Raw genomic sequence first — 18009 nt, 5'->3', positions numbered from 1 at the left:
CTCACGTAAAAGATTTCCTTACGTGGAGAAGGGCCGCAATATATGAGCAAGAATATCTGGCTTGGGATTTCCCTGGTGGTCTGGCGGGTAAGATTCGTGGTTCCACTGCAGGGGGTGTGGGTTCAATCCCTGGTCAGGGAACTAAGATCCCACATGCTGTGTGGCATGGCCAAAAAATAAATCAAATAAAATGTCTTTATATTTAAAAAATATATTGGGAATTCCCTGGCGGTCCAGTGCTTAGGACTGCATGCTTTCATTGCCGAGGACCCGGGTTTGATCCCTGGTCGGGGAACTAACATCTCACAAGCCACATGGCGCAGCCAAAAAAAAAAAAAAATATATATATATATATATATATATATATATACACACACACACACACACATAAAGAATATCTGGCTTTTTCAGAGCCAGGGGGAGGTAAATGATTTACATTGATATCACAAGCTAATTTCCTAAGAATAAATGCTCAGTGTCCTAAGAATAAATGCACAAAGTGGAAAATTAATTCATTAGGCCTGCCTGTAATTTCTGCCGTTAGCTTTAAATAATCCAATAAAAGAATATTTGATACTGAGTAATTTATTTGCTGTTAATAAGGTAGTCAACGGGTCGTATTTTTGACAATGAGTCTAAATCAGTGCGTGTTTAAGATAAAAAAACATTTGAAAACCAAATTGTATTGCGGGAAGCTGTTTTTATATAGCTTCAAACAAAATCTAAATGGCATAAACTGAATAAATAGAATAACAGTTTTTAAAAATAACCTATGTATGTTTTAAGCAGGAGTATGTCTCCAAACCTCTTAAACAGAGCATCCCCACTTGCTTTCAACGCTGCAAATTCGAGCATTGGTGCCGACTGCCCAGACCCATTTGCAAATGGTGCTGACATCCAGATCAGCAACCTAGACTACAGATTGTCCCGGAAGGAGCTGCAGCAGCTCATGCAGGAAGCGTTTTCTAGACACGGCAAGGTAACCTTTTCACTCTTGTTCTTGCCTTTGTTTTACCCCTTGCCTGGCATTCAAGTTGAGTGCACTTAACTCAGCATACATAACTACAGGCAGGGTGTAAGTGTCACTCAACGAGTTTGAACACCTTCCTTTTTCCTCTGGCCTGCTCATGGTGGTGCTGTGTATTCTGTTTTTAGGACACAGCCCAAGAGAGCAAGAAGCCTGGCAGAGAAGCACTTATGGTCATGGGCAGGGATTTAAGTGGCTCTTTGGGAAATAAAACACTGATGGATTTTAGTTAGCTCTGGCTGCTAAAATATAGAAATAGGGTTCTAAAATGATGTTGGCTGTTTTTGTTAATGTCTTACGGTATCTGATTCAGTTTTTGGGTGCAATTTGCTAAAAATGCACCTTTTACTGAAACTTAAGATGGCTATGCCCCAGGTTTTGGCAGGGTCTGGAGAAGACGCAAAAGACTCCTTGCATGTGTTGACCCCTAAGCCTGCCTTGGAGAGCATTGTGTGCCAGAGCACAAGGCAGGCTAGTCTGATGTCACATCCCTGAAGGTCACCCATCCTAGCTCACTTAGGTTCTGGTCAGCGGAAGTGCACAGTTCAGACAGGTTCCCTCACGGCAGCCCTGAAGTCCACAAACCAGTTGCTTAGTGATTCACCTTCAGTTTTAAGAGGACAAGGTTCTGGGTGGATCAGCATTCTGTTTTCCTTTTTACTGCTGCAGGTGAAGAGTGTTGAGCTCAGCCCCCATACAGATTATCAGCTCAAAGCTGTTGTTCAGATGGAAAACTTACAAGAAGCAATCAGTGCGGTGAATAGCCTCCACAGATACAAGATTGGCAGCAAGAAGATCCTGGTCTCACTTGCCACAGGAGCTGCTAATAAATCACTCTCTTTACTGAGGTAAAGAACAAACAAGCTGTTTATTTCAGGAAATAACATTTTGGCCCAGAAACAATTTAGAAATAATAAAAATAGATTTTATCCCATTCCCAACCCTCTTGTGATGATCACATATGCAGTAATGCTTTTTCTCCCTTGATAGAGTTAGAAATAAGGTAGAAGTTAGAAATAAGCTAGCTAGAATAATTTACCCTCGTTCAAGTCATTAATCAAAGATGAAATACAGCTTAAATTTGGCAGGCACTTAGGAGTAAAATAATATGCCACATATCCAGAACAGGTTCTAAAAATAGTAGGCGGGCTTCCCTGGTGGCGCAGTGGTTGAGAATCTGCCTGCTAATGCAGGGAACACGGGTTCGAGCCCTGGTCTGGGAAGATCCCACATGCCGTGGAGCAGCTGGGCCCGTGAGCCACAATTACTGAGCCTGCGCGTCTGGAGCCTGTGCTCCGCAATAAGAGAGGCCGCGATAGTGAGAGGCCCGCGCACCGCGATGAAGAGTGGCCCCCGCTTGCCACAACTAGAGAAAGCCCTCGCACAGAAACGAAGACCCAACACAGCCATAAATAAATAAATAAACAAATACTTAAAAAAAAAAATTTTAAAAATAGTAGGCCTCTACAATAAAAGTTTATAAGCCTAGAAAGTCTGAAATATTACCTTCCAGTCTTAGTAGAAGGTGGATTTGTCTATAATAGGTAGATCTACAAAGCTCTAAGCTCTCAACTTGCAGATACATCTTTAATGTCACATAGACACCCAGCCCTATAGGTCTGCGTTACGACTAGACTAATCTTAGGAATCTAGTGATGGTTTTATTCATAATATGCTTTTGACACACAGCACCCTGTAAGTTTAAGGTGTACAGACAGCATAATGATTTGTGCACCAGGAACTAACATACTGTTTATAGGTCAATTATACTTCAAAAAACAAGCAAACAGACTCATAGAAAAAGAGATCAGATTTGTGGTTACTAGAGGTGGGGTATGGGGGAAGGAGGAATTGGATGAAGGCAGTCAAGAGGTACAAACTTCCCGTTATAAGATAACTAAGCACTAGGGGAGTAATATACCACATGATTAATATAATGAACACTGCTGTGTGTTACGTATGAAAGTTGTTAAGAGAGTAAATCCTAAGAGTTTTCATCACAAGGAAAAGAATTCTTTTTCTTTTATTTTGTATCTATATGAGATGATGGATGTTCACTTATTGTGATGATCATTTCATAACATACGCAAGTCAAACTTCACCATCATTTTAAGTTATTTTTTAATTTCCTGGAATAAAGATAATACTCATTAAAGATAATTTAGAAATTTCAGAAACATAAAAGAAGCAGGAGACAAAAAAATCATCCATAATCCTATGGCTTAAAGCCAGTCACTCTTAACCAGTGTATTCAGTTGTGTATCTTCAACTATGGGGATTCCTCGCCCATCTGTCTGATAGAACTGTGCTGTGGCAGGAGACAGTCAAGCTCTTCTGCCCTTAGCTCTGAATTAATAAAGTGTCTCAGTGAGTAGTCAGTGTCTTTCTGATACACAGGTGTGCAAAGCCCTATGCTTGAGTCTGATAAAAATTCCAGTATATGTGACTAAATATTCTTTAATTGCCTTGTTCCTGAAGTCCGTTGTTTAAGTTTTTCTGGAAGATCAACTCTGAGATATAAATGGGTATGTTTGTTTTGCATACACATTTTGTTCATCAATTTTATGAACTCTGTTTTTAAAATACAACTTGGAACGGAGAGGAAGTCGTCTGTTCTCTAACGGACTAAACTTTTTTCTTGCAGTGCAGAAACAATGTCCATTCTTCAGGATGCTCCCGCCTGTTGTCTGCCTCTTTTTAAATTTACAGATATCTATGAAAAAAAGTAAGTGAGGGTTATTTTTTTCATTGATCCAGCCAGTACTGATGGGTGACTTCCATGCATAAAACTGGTAGCAGCTCTTAAGGAACTAGCAGAGGAAATAAGACCAAGACAGTGGTGTTCAGATTGAAATTCCAGTTTTAACAACACCTTTGAAGAACGTCTTTCATTTTTAGCAAATTTAGACCTCAGTCCCCAAAGCTGTACTTTCATCTTTTCCACTTGGCTGATGAGTTTTGTTATTCATTGTATGAACATTTTCGAGCACCTTCTAGACTGTAAGCTCCAGGACAGCAGGCACCGGGTCTGACCTAGCACCATGTCTTCAATGCCCAGTGCTCAGTAGATGCTTAGCAAGTACTAGTGGAACGAAAGGCTCTGTGGAGGGTGCAGAGCTGGGAAGACAGCCCTTGTCTTTGGGGCTGTTACATCTGGAAGGGAAAAGACACTCGCCATATATTGTATAGAACAAAGGAAACTCATTACAAAGGAGGAGTAGGAAGGAGAAAAGGCCTTGAGGTTACAGAGGGTGGAAGGAACCAGGAGCTTGGCCATTATCCCGTGGATAGTGGGAGCCACTGAAGTATCGGAGGAAGGAGGGGAGGGGAGAGGTGTGGTGGTGGGAAGACTTCAGGCAGTGGTGGTGTCTGAGCTGGAGTGAATGGGGGAGGGAGGGAGACACGGGGGAGCGTGTGCACCAGTCCCTGCTCTGAGCAGAAGCTGTCGGAACAGAGGGAACTAGACACCACAGAAGTTTCAAATGTCGGTGAAATTGGACTTGGTAACTAGTTTTATGTAGCAGGCAAGGTAAAAAGTAGAGGTCGGTTTGATTCTGAGTTTTTTGCCCCAGGTGACTGGGAGGAAGTTTGTATGTTTAAACTGGAAATAGGGAAGAAATAAAGAAAGCTTGTTCAGGAGTTACAGTGCGTTTTTTTTTTTTTTTAATTCATTTATTTAAATTTGACTGTGTTGTGTCTTCGTTGCTGTGCGAGGGCTTTCTCTAGTTGCAGTGAGCGGCGGCTACTCTTCATTGCGGTGCGCGGGCTTCTCATTGAGGTGACTGCTCTTGTTGCAGAGCATGGGCTCTAGGTGCGCGGGCTTCAGTAGTTGTGGCTCGCGGGCTTAGTTGCTCCACGGCATGTGGGATCTTCCCAGACCAGGGCTCGAACCCGTGTCCCCTGCATTGGCAGGTGGATTCTTAACCACTGTGCCACCAGGGATGTCCAGGAGTTGCAGTGAGTTTTTGATCTTGGCTTTGGGCATATGAGTTTTAGGGGGCTATTGGAATATCTGGGCAGAGAGTTCAGGTGGTCTTCTGCACATTTGGAGTCCCTCAGGAAAGAAGTCAGCCCTGAAGATACGGCAGTTATTTGCCTAAAGATGATCTTGAAAGACTTGGGAGCAGATGAACTTAGAGGAGAGGGAGGAGAACTAGAGAAAGGGCAGAACTGGGTGGAAGGCAACCAGGGACAGGAAGCCGGTGAGAACCCAGAGGCCAGAGTGTCATCAGGAGGGTGGGGATGGCCTGAGAAAATGGTGTGAGGTTTGGGGTGGAGGAGGAGGAGGAGGAGGCCACTGGTGACTTGAGAGCCAACTCTGAAGAGTCGTGAGGAAAAAATCCTGGAGGGAAGGGGATGGCAGACTGGATAGTGAAACAGCAGAGGCAACTCCTGAGAGACCAGCTGTTTCCATTAGAGGGAAGATGCGAGAGCTCCAGACTGAGTGAAAGCACAGAGAAGACTGGACATAGGTGGAGTGGGGCAGTGTAGGGGGTGGGGGCCGGGATTTGAGACTGGTGTTGGTCACGGGGAGATCTGAGCGTGTAGGCAGGGTACTGGGAAGAGACCATTGGAGCAGCTAACTCTGCTGCTCCATTTAATTTAATGAGCACTTACTCTGTGCTAAGCTGTCTCCATACATGCCATATTTAATTCTCACGTCAACCCTGTGAGGTAGGGATTGTCACCCCATTTTACAGATGGGAAAACTGAGGCCTAGATTGGTTATATAGCTTGACTAAGGTCACATAGGTTGAGCCAGGATATGAACTCAAATCTGTCTGTCTTCAGATCCTGTGCCTTTAAGCTCCAAGTATGAAAGACACAAGTCAGGCTGGTGACTGGGGAGTCCAGTCTAGTGTAGGTCAGGGGGCTGAAGCATAGGGTTAGCTGAAAAGGGGTATACCTCTTCTGAGGGAGAGGAGCAGAGATGGTGAGAAGTAATAGAGAGGGATTTGGAAGTGAAGGGGAGGCCAAGGTGAAATGGGTCATGGCAGATAGTTTTCCGTCTCAGAAAATTAGGTGAGGCATTTACAGAGACTGTGTGGGGTCGGAGGCTAGGTACCAAATGATATATATAATCACTGTAATGGGCAGTGGGCCAGGGATGACTGGAAGGAGTGCCAAGCATCACTGGTTTGATGGTGAATAAATTTATAGTAGAATTATCCCAGTTTTACTTTTCAAAGAGACAGGGGATCCATTCTTGGTTATAGAGCTTTATCTAAACAGGTCAGGAATTTCTGTACAAAGAAAAACGTTCTCTTTAAGTCAGCATCTCTCTCTTTCCTTGCTTTTAGGTTTGGACACAGGTTGAATGTGTCAGATTTGTATAAACTAACAGACACAGTCGCAATCCGTGAACAAGGAAATGGCAGACTGGTGTGTCTCTTACCCAGCAGTCAGGCCCGCCAGAGCCCCTTGGGGTCTTCCCAGTCACATGACGGCTCCTCAACAAACTGCAGCCCAATTATATTTGAAGAGTTAGAATATCACGAGCCTGTCTGCAGGCAGCACTGTCCCAATAAGGATTTCAGGTAGATTGCCCATTTCCCTTGAGAAGTAATGCTTTTGTAAAAGGTCATGGAGCATCTCTTAGAATTACCTTGGGAACGTCTTAGACCACTGAGAAATGTCAACTATCTGTTTTGTTCTCTTTTCGGCAGTGAACATGAATTTGATCCAGACTCTTACAAGATTCCTTTTGTGATTCTCTCGCTGAAGACGTTCGCGCCCCAGGTTCATAGTCTTCTGCAGACACACGAGGGCACCGTGCCTTTATTAAGGTGACCGTGTCAAAGCCATTGTGATGCCTTAGTCCTCCTCTTTATAGAAACTCCGCCACCTGCCTGCACCTCTCCCCAAGCACGCACTGTACCAGGCTTCAGCCTAACGTTTTTAGCTACCACTTGTAGTCGAAGTGTATCTGAAATGGGATCCATTCACTCGATATTTCAACAAGAAATTGTGTTTGTGCTGAATTTTAGAAACATCAGTATGAATAGGGCAGATTCTTCTCCACAGAGAAAAGATTATTGGAAGTGCTGTGCACAAGTACTACGAGAGAGTGCACGGTCTCAAATAGTTGTAGATTTCAACGTTTGTGGGAGACAAGTATTCAGAAGTCCTTTCAGCCACACCATGGGCCACGTGGTAGGCTTAATAGAGGGGCCAACACAGAACCAAGTTGCCTTAAAGCCACCAAACCGATATGTTAGAGGAGATTGAACTTGCAACCTTGTTGCCTTATTTTTAACCCCCTCTGCTAGAAAATTGCCCAGGAATTTTTGGTATTGTCAGAATGCATCAAAGAGAGAAATGCCACAGTGATTGCCTCTCTAGGACCTTAATTTAACTTTCAGACCCAGATCATGGGCATCTTAACAGAAATTATTTATTAATGGATGTGTTAAAATAAAGGCAGGCGTTTGTTTGGCAAGTGCTTTCCTTTTCCATTATTTTAATTAACCTGTTTTTCCCCCCACTTCAGTTTTCCAGATTGTTATGCCGCAGAGTTTGGTGAGCTAGAAGTAGTGCAGGAAGACCGTGGCGGGGGTGTTCCCTTGGAACACCTCGTCACCTGCGTGCCAGGTGTGAACATCGCCACTGCACAGAATGGCGTCAAAGTAGTTAAGTGGATTCACAACAAGCCCCCACCTCCAAACACAGGTAGGTTTCAGGTATTTGGTCCAGGCTGTTGGCTTTTCTCTTAAATAGCAGCACTGGTTGCCTGTCATAAAGCACCGTGGGTGTCTCCTTTGATCTTTTAAAAACTCTAAAGTGCTGAAGGTTTGGCAGAGCTAGACTTTTGGAAAGTACCAGCATAAATTATTAAAAAATTTAAAATCCAAATTCCACAGTTACAAGTCGCTCTAGTTATCTAATTTTGTAAAGCTTTTTTGGCTTGCCCTTTAAAAATAGTTTCAGCTATTTGAAGGAACTATGTCTGACTATTTACTTTGGAAATTTATTTTGATCAACATTTATGACTTTGATCAATGTGAAAATAGATTTAACTCTAAATGTAAGGGACTGGGATATTTGAACCGAGATTTGGATGAGTTTCTGAGCTGTGGCACCCCCTGAGTTGCAGGTGTCTAGTCCTGCTACTTGTGCACAGCACTGTGAATTGTTGCCTTCATATCGACTCTCCCTTCTCTTTGGCCCCCAACACTTCCTCCTTTTCTCCTCATTCTCTTCTCCTCCCACCTCCCCCTGCCCTGTAGGAAGAAAGGTGAGGATAACCAGGGAGCTCTGTTTGTACCGAAGCTTCTTCCTGCCTTTCCCCTCAGGCCTACACCCTCCCCATCCTGTGTTGTTACGCTGCTCCCTCCTTTCTCCTGTGTCCTTAGCCTGCTGTCCCCTTATAAAGGTTTCCATCTGATGATTTATGCTTTTGTAAATAAAATAATGAAAACTTCTTAATTAGGTGAACATTCAAGATAACTGTAAAAACCTGTTTCTTAGTTTTATCTCATGCTAGTTTTACATCACTGCTTTCCATAGTTTCCCAGACATTTGCAGCCCCTCTCTGGGTTAATTAGGCCCTTCTGGGCTACCTGCGTGATGACCGTTTATAACTTTGTTTCTGTGGGAAAGTATGTTAGTGACCAAGTTACAAATGGATCTTTGACATACAACCAGTTTATAAGCTGGAAACCACCTGTGTATCTGCACTTCCCTTTTAAGTTCACACTATGGTGAACCACGCTTTGCTTTGGCAACTTGACTTCGACAAGTAGTGGGGAAGCATTTGCCAGCCTGTAAAGAAGTTGGGCTAGCCTGTTGGTTATAGAGGACCTGGGTTTAGCAGCTGAGAAGTAAAGTGGCTGTTTGGTCTTGTGTGCTTGGTCATTATTGAGTTCAAGCAAGGGAATGCAAGGTTAGTTACTTTTCTTTCATCGGCTGCAGTCATGCTTTATCTCTTGTGCCTGTTCCTTTTTTCTCCCCGCATATTTAGATCCTTGGCTTCTGCGTTCTAAAAGTCCTGTGGGTAACCCCCAGCTGATCCAGTTCAGTAGAGAAGTGATCGATTTACTGAAGAGCCAGCCATCCTGTGTCATACCGATTAGTAATTTCATCCCATCTTACCACCATCATTTTGCAAAGCAATGCCGGGTATCAGACTATGGATATTCCAAGCTGATCGAATTGTTAGAAGCAGTGCCTCATGTGTTGCAGGTAAGGAGTGCTAAGAGTTTATTTGTTTAACAGTGGAAATGTTCCTCTGTGGCTTTGGCTATCTCCACCAAAGAAACTGGGTAGCTGGTAACTTAATCCCTAAGAAGTCAGCTCAGAGCAAACATCCTGTAAAAACTTCTTTATACACATGTTTTATACACGATGTGGCTTCTCAGTTTTTCAGAAAGCTGTGAGTTTCCAACTTAAAGGAATTCCTAAGTGCACCGAGGAGTACTTTCCTTCTCATCTCTATAGACTGCCCTCCTTCCTCCTAGCACAGTCCTCTCCAGAATTGTTCCCTGTTACACAGGAGCTGCTGTAACGCGGGCTTCCCTTCCCTTACGAAGGAGTTCGAGGCCAGTTACTGGGCTGGAGCCTGACAGTGCTTCCTAATGAGTCTTTGCCTGTTAACGTAAGGTGTCGTGATAGCTTCCCGCCTGTAAAAATGGCCTGCAAAACTTGAGCTATCTTTTAGAGACAAAATTAGTGGCCCAGGCTGATAGCATGCTTTTTATTTCTGTATTCATGACTATTAAGGAAAGAGTGTGCGAGGAAAAAAAGGGTCCCAGGCACGTGAGCAGTTGTTCATTCTGACACCTACATTTTGTTGGTCTTTGTGTTTCAAAATGCAGATATCATACATAAAAGGATTTGTTCTCTGAGAGTGGTAATGAGAGAGAGAGAGCGAGAGAGAGAGCGAGAGAGAGAGAGAGCGAGAGAGAGAGAGAGCACCATCAAAAAGAAAGTCAGGATCTGCCAGGGTCTCATGAGTATAAATAACCAAAGTGTTTGGTTTGCAGATTCTTGGAATGGGCTCCAAACGCTTGCTGACCCTTACCCACAGGGCCCAGGTGAAGCGCTTTACTCAGGATTTACTAAAACTTCTCAAATCCCAAGCCAGCAAACAAGTCGTTGTGAGAGAATTCGCACAGGCTTATCATTGGTGAGTTGATGAGAAGGGAAAAAAATGAAAGCAAATTTTAATTTTTTTTTTAGTTTCTGCTGTATAACAAAGTGAATCAGCTATACATATACATATATCCCCATATCTCCTCCCTCTTTTGTCTCCCTCCCACCCTCCCTATCCCACCCCTCTAGGTGGTCACAAAGCACCGAGCTGATCTCCCTGTGCTATGTGGCTGCTTCCCACTAGCTATCGGTTTTACATTTGGTAGTGTATATATGTCCCTGCCACTCTCTCACTTTGTCCCAGCTTACCCTTCCCCCTCCCCGTGTCCTCAAGTCCATTCTCTACAGCTGCGTCTTCATTCCTGTCCTGCCCCTAGGTTCCTCAGAACCATTTTTTTTTTTAGATTCCATATATGTGTTAGCATATGGTATTTCTTTTAAAAATGAAAGCAAATATTTTAAAACACTTGTTCTCCCAAATTTAAAATAATCTAACTTCTCCGTTTAGCATTCTTTTGGAAAACTTATAAATTATTTTGGCAAGTGCTACTTCTCATTCTTCATCCATTTCCATGGTTAAAACCTAGGTGTTTCTCAAAGGACTGGGATGTCACCGAATATGGTGTTTGTGAGTTGATTGATATCGTATCAGAGATTCCAGACACAACCATCTGCTTGTCCCAGCAAGATAATGAAATGGTGATTTGTATCCCCAAAAGAGGTATGTGACTTAAATTTGCTGGAAGAAAGTTGTCTGTCTCAGTGGTCATTTTAACATGGAATCATACAAGGGATGCACTTTCCCCCTCCTTCTCTGTGATTCCTGAAGATTCCATGGAAAGTGCAGTGTGAAAACGGCTCTGCCAGGCAGTGGATCCTAGCGTCCTCAGAGTGGGGAAGCCACTTGTCAAGAAGAAAACCAGGCTGTTTTTTCAGAATTCACTCTAAGGGGGAAAAAGGGCATAACCAGCACTTTCTGAAAATGCCTCCTTCAGCCTGTCTCTGGCTGTTTATGCTGTAATTATCCACTTGAGTCAGTTACCGTGACTGTTGCTTGTCTCTTCTTTTTAACTCTGAGGTAACACACTTGAGAAGGAAAGAAGACTCAAATGGATGTTTCATCTTCCACGTTTTAGTAGTTCCAGTTGAGGTCTGGGGTGGGAACTAGGATAGAAAAATTAAATCTACACACAGTCGTGTTCTCCCGCTCTTATCAGTCAGTGGGTCTTAAACTGTGCTCTTGCGGAACACTGATGTCCCCGAAATCATAGTATTCCAAAGCAAAAATGACGAACGCCAGTCTTTTCATAATTCTAATTTAAAATTGAATAGAAACAGAAATCTAAGTTTAAACTTTTCTCTCCTGTGTTTTTGTTAAACTTTTGGTGCCTGATACTCTTTGCTGCTAGCAATTTTAACTGAAGATCAGGTGAATAAACAAAGCATGTTAATATTCAGAAGTGTGGTTTAGTAAAATAATTTCTAGATTACTTTTTCAAGTACAGAGAGGTATGTGTGTCATGTTCATATATGTGGAGTGGGTGTGGGGAGGTGGAGGGGCTAGAGAAATTATTTCTAGTTTGTAAGCTGAAATTACATAGGTGTGTAGGTGTGCGTATGTGTATCATGACTTCCTGGTGTTCTGCCCTTGACTGAATTTGAAAACCATCTGGAAAGAGAAGAGTGTGTTTGTTTTAGGTTGTGTGTGTTTGGAAGGCAGAGATGGTATCTGTTGTAACCAGTGCATAGGACTAACTACACTAATAATGTTAAGCACGGATGGATAGAAGAAGATTGTGGTTTATGGGGTTTTTTTGTTTTTTGTTTGTTTTTTTAAAGAACGTACCCAGGATGAAATAGAAAGGACAAAACAGTTCTCCAAGGATGTTGTGGATTTGCTGCGACACCAACCCCATTTCCGGATGCCCTTTAATAAATTTATCCCCTCTTACCATCACCACTTTGGCCGGCAGTGCAAACTCGCATACTATGGGTTTACCAAACTACTCGAACTTTTTGAAGCCATACCTGATATTTTACAAGTAAGTGAAGAAATTCTAATTATATCTTTCAGAACAATATAAGGGGGAATTAAAAAAATTTTTTTTCGGACCTGTTTGCGTGGGAAGTAGGGAGTTATGAAATAGGATGAAAATTTGAAATACTTCAGTCAGAGAAGCTGTGTTGTTGGCTTCTTAGTATTTTTAGGTAAATGTGGTTTTTCCTTCAATAAAGAAATCATTCTTCAGGTTAGTTTTAGGTTATCTGTTGAGAAAAGGATTACATAGCTTGTTTCATAAACAATCTTCTCTCACGAGCCCCATATTGTTCAGATCTCTTGTGTTGGAGGTGGGGATGAGTACACGAGGTGATGCAAATGCTTGGCTGTTAAGTCATCGCTAAGTTAAACCAGATTTCTGTTGTTGATTTTTATTGCTATTACCACCTTTGACCCCTGCAGTGCTTAAAAATTTTTTTTTTGTGTGGTAAAATACCTACCTGCCCATTTTTAAGCGTACAGTTCAGCAGTGTTAAATATGTTCATATTGTTGGGCAGCTAATTTCCAGAACTTCTTAATCTTGCAAAACTGAATCTTGACATCCATTAAAGAACACTGAAGTGCTTCTTAGTTCCTAATTGTATACATTTTCATGCCATTTAACCCCGTGAACAGTCATAACTGGTTCTCCCTTTCCTCCTCCTGTGTGTTTTCCAAGGTATTGGAATGTGGAGAAGAAAAAATCCTCACTTTGACAGAGGTCGAACGGTTCAAAGCTCTAGCTGCCCAGTTTGTTAAACTCCTTCGGTCCCAAAAAGATAACTGCCTTATGATGACAGATCTGCTTACAGAATATGCTAAGACTTTTGGTTACACATTTCGTCTCCAAGACTACGATGTCAGTTCAGTTTCGGCTCTAACACAGAAACTCTGCCATGTTGTAAAGGTAACATTTTTTTTTTTTTCACGGAGTAAGACTTGCGGTGGCATAATCCTCATTGGGATGTTTGCATGTGATTAAGCATTTCTGTATTTACACCTTGCACTGCTTACTGTTGTTTCACAACTTGTTTTGTGTTGTTAATACGTTTTTGGGTAATGGGAGATGACTTGGGTTTGGCAGTTTAGATTTTTGGTCTTGCTTTTGTGTGTCTTTTAGTGGCCTCGCCAAAATAATGTCTTTGTGAACCGAAGTCGCCAGTTTATCCCAGGGTGTTTATTCTTGGGTGTCTCAGTGTCAGTCCTGCTGACCTGAAGTTGGATCCCTGTACACAGATCTTTGTCTCCGAAGTTTTGGGGAGACTGAAATCACAGCTCTCCTTTCCGGATTCTGACTCACTTACGGAGTAGGTTTAGGAGCAGGCTGGGGCTCAGAGTTGCCTTGGTTGCTGGAGAGGCCGGATTGGAGAGGGTGACTGCCTCTTCTTCCCCAGCCTGTGCTGAACTGACCCTCGCAGTCCTGGGCAGCGCGGCTGAACAGTGTGCAGGCTGCGTCCGCCACAGGACCAAGAAAACTCACTACAAGGAGGAAGAAGTGGAAGGAAAATGTACGAAGTGGTGGCAGCACCAGTCACAGGTCTGGAAGGAGTCTGTTTCTGTGCTGGGCAGTTAGAGGAGGAGGACCCTTCGTGGGAGGCAGGGATGCAGAGGCCGGAGAGCAGGAAGAACACTAGGAGTGGGGAATGTCCAAGGCCAAGGAGGAGGAGCGGCCGGCAGTACCAGGTGCCACTGAGAGGGCAGGTGAGACAGGACTCAGGGACCACGGGGCCAAGCTGAGTGCAGGTACGTGGCGCTGCCGGCCGGAGCAGGATCGGCGCCAGTGTGATACGGGACCGCGGCCGCACTGAGTGGGCTGAGAAACGAGGAGGTGGCGGGGGCGAGACATTGGCAACAGGTAACACGACAGCTGTTCGGTTTGTTTGCTGGTGAAGGAGATGAGCAGGAGACTGCGGGTCTGAGCCAGTGAGTGCTCTCTGGCCGTTCTTTCCAGTTGGGGAGACTGGGCACGTTTGAGAGCCGCCGAGAAGGATCTCCTTGAGAGAGATTGATATACAAAGGCCAGAAAGGGTGATGGGGTGAGGGTCCTGAGGGGGCCAGAGGTTGCGGGAATTGGCATTCGGTGGAAGGAGGGACAGCTCTGACGTTAGTATTTTGACAAAAGGGAAGCGGGTAGGGTGGAGGCGGATGTAGGGGAGTTTGATGTGTGTCACCAGGAAAAGAGGGAATTACCTTCCCAGAGCTGTTTCTCTGTCAAGTACAAGGTGAGAGCAACTGCTTAGAGAGAGGGAGAGAGAGACGGGATTCCAGACTGAAGAGCTGAGAAGGTCTGAATTGTCAGTGGTGAGCGGGAGAGGGGCCTGGTCAGGGAGGCGTAGGGGTGCTGGGAGCGTGGAGCTCCCCGGGGCTGGGTGCACGTAGCTTTCCTGTGGAGGCAGTGGAGATGTGGCTGCTTGGGTACAGACTCAGGGAAAGCAGAGCGTTCGGTTCAAGGTGGGATTTTGCCAGATGGGTGCAATGAAAAGACATAGGGACAAAGGAGTGTAGATAGAGTATTGACAGGAATGTTAATGAATTAATGGGCTATCAGTGCCAAGATGGATATAAGAGGAAAATGAAGAAAAGAGAGGGCTCGTGAATCAGGAGGAAGTAGGAGTCCATGCTGGCAAAGTTGAAGAAACATAAGAATTGAGCATTCGGATTGCCTTCTTGTCTCCAACCCCGGCATCTGCTTCAGGCAGGACGTGTGGGAGGTTTGAATGAGTGATTCTGGAAGTGGGCCGTGACAAGGTCCCCAGTGTGGCCTGGGGTGGGGTCTGGAGTGGAACTGTGTAGAAGAGAATGTCATTGGAGATGAGAACTTTGAGGAACTGAAGGCCCTGGTGTGGGACAGGCCCCCGGGATGTTCATTTGCTCAGGGCGATGGCAGTTGGAGGGCTTCGGTGGATCGGAAGACTAAGCCATGACCGCCGACTGTGATGAATAAGGGCCGATGACCGGGACGTTCGGTGTGAGCATTAAAGCGGGAAAAGATGGGAGCGGCTCCAGCTTGCTACCCTGCTTGCACATTGCGGTCTCCCGGGGGGCTTCTGGGAAATACTGAGGCCTCTGTGATTCTTATAGAATGAGGCCAGGTGTGCTCTGAGCCTCAAGAGCACAGATTAGCTCACGAGGTGATTCTGATGTGTAGCCTGGGTCGAGAATCAAGAGATGTATCTAAGTAGCATCAAGCAGGTTTTTATTTTTTCTTCTTAATAATGGTCTGGGCATCTAAGAAGATGACTTGGACTCCCCCTGGGCTTGTATCTGTTGATTGATTAAACCCCAGGTCTGCTGAGGAAATCCGTAGTCTGAATCTTCACAGATCCATAACCACGATGAGTGGAGTCAGGGTCGACCCAACAGCCTCCTGCCCTGGCTCTTGGTGGGCGTCAGCTCCAAAGACAAACTGGTACTGGGCTGGCTCCTCAAGTGCCACCCACCCTCTGCCTCCGAGGGTCCAAAGCCCCTGAGCTTGACCCGTGGTCCTGGCTGGAAATCAGATAAAGGGGAAAACAGCCGTGATAGTGAGCAGTGGTTCGCCTGCCCAGGCCTGAGCAGCGTGTGTCCTGAAGCTCTGCCTGTTTTCACTCCCATGATGGCTCACTTCACGGACGCGGCCCCCCTCCCCCCCGCACCATGCCCAAGGCCTGCAGGTCTCAGCCATCAAATGTTTGTTTCTTCACATGCTGTTTGGTCCCCAAATGATAACCTGTGTCTCTTTCACAAGGTTCCCCTCCCAATGCACTTAATTAGTTAAACCCTTTATCTCCTTGAGAATCTGAAAAAGTTGAGAAGTAGACATATAGTCAGACACGAAAATACCAGCTTTTTTTCAAGTGCTTATGGGCTATAAGAATGCGGCTTGCCCTTGGACAGAGAAGGCCTTGTGTCATCTCCCGTGTCTAGCCCCTGGGACACACACGTGGGGCAAGTCGACTGCAGAGCAGCTCTGTGGAGGGTCGCCTGCAATCTAACCACCTCCTGCTTCCGGAGAACACCGACCCCTTAATTCACAAGCTTGGGCCAATGGATGTCAGCTGGCTGGTCTTATCTCCTTCGCTTGGGGGAGCGGTGGTGTTGATGGAAGTTTCTGGTTATGGACCAGCAGGGAGGGAGGGAGAGAATGATTTCTGCTGCAGTTGGTCTGAAGTGTTGGTCTGGGGTCCCAAAGAAGCTACAGCAAACCCACTCACTTTACTTCAGTTTAAGAGAAAAACTTAGAGATTTTCCTCTTTTGGTCTCGTTTGCCAAAGTGAAACTAGATGAACCAGGTATGACCCAGGCTGTCTCTCTTAATATTTATTTATTTATTTTTAATTTTTTGGCTGCGCTTCACAGCATGTGGGATCTTAGTTCCCTGACCAGGGATCAAACCCGTGCCCCTTGTAATGGAAGCACGGAGTCTTAACCACTGGACCACCAGGGAAGCCCCCTGTCTCTCTTGAGTTCTGAAAAGTTTGCATTCTTGTTCTTCCCAGGTTGCTGATATGGAATCTGGCAAACAGATTCAGCTGATCAACCGCAAGTCTCTGCGTTCTCTCACTGCCCAACTGCTGGTATTGCTGATGTCTTGGGAGGGAACTGCCCATCTTTCTGTTGATGAGCTCAAGAGACACTATGAAACCACCCACAGTACTCCTCTCAACCCCTGTGAATATGGGTTCATGACTTTGACCGAACTTCTGAAGAGTCTGCCTTACTTAGTTGAGGTATGAATGGTAATGGTTCTGGAACCACTGTAATGAAAACTGTTGTATTGGGTGTTTATAGATCACCAAATGGTCTAAATTAAACTGATTGGTCATTTTATAGACGAACAGACAGAGGCATTGGCAGGTGCAGGCACCCTGCCCAAACAAGTGACAAGCCAGGATGAAAGCCCTGGCCTCCAGATTCTTAGACTGGGGTGCCTTTTTCCTGTACCAGGCTAGATTCTGCTGCTGTTACCTCTTTCTGAAGGAGATCGCTTATGTGGTGGTCTGTCAGTCAGATGCAGGGCAGAAAGGAAGGTTTGACTGGCTGGTCACCAGGTGGCCTTTCAAGAATCACAGTTCGGGGGACTTCCTTGGTAGTGCAGTGGTTAAGAATCCGCCTGCCAATGTAGGGGACATAGGTTTGATCCCTGGTCTGGGAAGATCCCACATGCCGCGGAGCAAATAAGCCCATGCGCCACGACTACCGAGCCTGTGCCCTAGAGCCTGTGAGCCACAACTACTGAAGCCCATGCGCCTAGAGCCCATGCTCCGCAACAAGAGAAGCCACCACAATGAGAAGCCCACGCACCACAACGAAGAGTAGCCCTGGCTCGCTGCAACTAGAAAAAGCCCGCCCTCAGCAACGAAGACCCAATGCAGCCGCCATAAATAAACAAATAGATAAATAAATCTTAAAAAAAAAAAAAGGGGGGGGGGGCTTCCCTGGTGGCGCAGTGGTTGAGAGTCTGCCTGCCGATGCGGGGGACGCGGGTTCAGGCCCTGGTCTGGGAGGATCCCGTGTGCCGCGGGGCGGCTGGGCCGTGAGCCACAGTTGCTGGGTCTGCGTGTCTGGAGCCTGTGCTCTGCAGCAAGAGAGGCCGCGATGGTGAGAGGCCCGCGCGCTGTGGTGAGGGGTGGCCCCCGCTTGCCGCAGCTGGAGAAGGCCCTTGCACAGAGGCGAAGACCCAACACAGCCATAAAAATAAAGGAATTCCTTTAAAAAAAAAAAAAATAGAATAGCAGTTTGGGACTTCCCTGGCGGCCCAGTGGTTAGGACTCCGTGCTTCCACTGCAGGGGGCCCGGGTTCGATCCCTGGTCAGGGAACTAGGATCCCACAAGCTGTGCGGTGCAGTTTTAAAAAAAAAAAAGGTGATACTT

General features: G+C 45.3%; 2 protein-coding genes across 7 annotated transcripts in view; one reads left to right on the top strand and one right to left on the bottom strand.

The window, feature by feature from the left end:
• Window positions 1–18009, bottom strand: part of LOC132349814 (bMERB domain-containing protein 1) — a 199764-nt gene that overhangs the window by 7434 nt on the left and 174321 nt on the right. Inside the window, exon 9 of one of the 3 annotated variants that reach the window (XR_009497750.1) lies at window positions 14038–14150. The exons of the other annotated variants lie outside the window; for them this stretch is intronic. The gene's annotated coding sequence lies outside the window, so the exon portion shown is untranslated. Of the gene's footprint in view, window positions 1–14037; window positions 14151–18009 lie in introns of those variants that run through there. 3 annotated transcript variants of the gene reach the window in all.
• The window catches only part of MARF1 (meiosis regulator and mRNA stability factor 1), a 41422-nt gene that overhangs the window by 14374 nt on the left and 9039 nt on the right, over window positions 1–18009 (top strand). For 2 of the 4 annotated variants that reach the window (XM_059898613.1, XM_059898610.1), the window contains 12 exons: window positions 787–979; window positions 1697–1875; window positions 3672–3752; window positions 6328–6564; window positions 6694–6813; window positions 7518–7696; window positions 8988–9208; window positions 10009–10151; window positions 10705–10838; window positions 11957–12159; window positions 12836–13063; window positions 16635–16865. In XM_059898613.1, the coding sequence (XP_059754596.1) occupies window positions 787–979; window positions 1697–1875; window positions 3672–3752; window positions 6328–6564; window positions 6694–6813; window positions 7518–7696; window positions 8988–9208; window positions 10009–10151; window positions 10705–10838; window positions 11957–12159; window positions 12836–13063; window positions 16635–16865 (2149 nt within the window). The remainder of the gene's footprint in view (window positions 1–786; window positions 980–1696; window positions 1876–3671; window positions 3753–6327; window positions 6565–6693; window positions 6814–7517; window positions 7697–8987; window positions 9209–10008; window positions 10152–10704; window positions 10839–11956; window positions 12160–12835; window positions 13064–16634; window positions 16866–18009) is intronic. The other 2 variants (XM_059898611.1, XM_059898612.1) reach the window with 2 other exon arrangements.

This window comes from Balaenoptera ricei, chromosome 15 (genome assembly GCF_028023285.1).
Source record: "Balaenoptera ricei isolate mBalRic1 chromosome 15, mBalRic1.hap2, whole genome shotgun sequence".
In the NCBI taxonomy this organism is placed as follows: Eukaryota; Metazoa; Chordata; class Mammalia; order Artiodactyla; family Balaenopteridae; genus Balaenoptera; species Balaenoptera ricei.
This window is presented reverse-complemented; position numbering and strand designations above follow the sequence as displayed.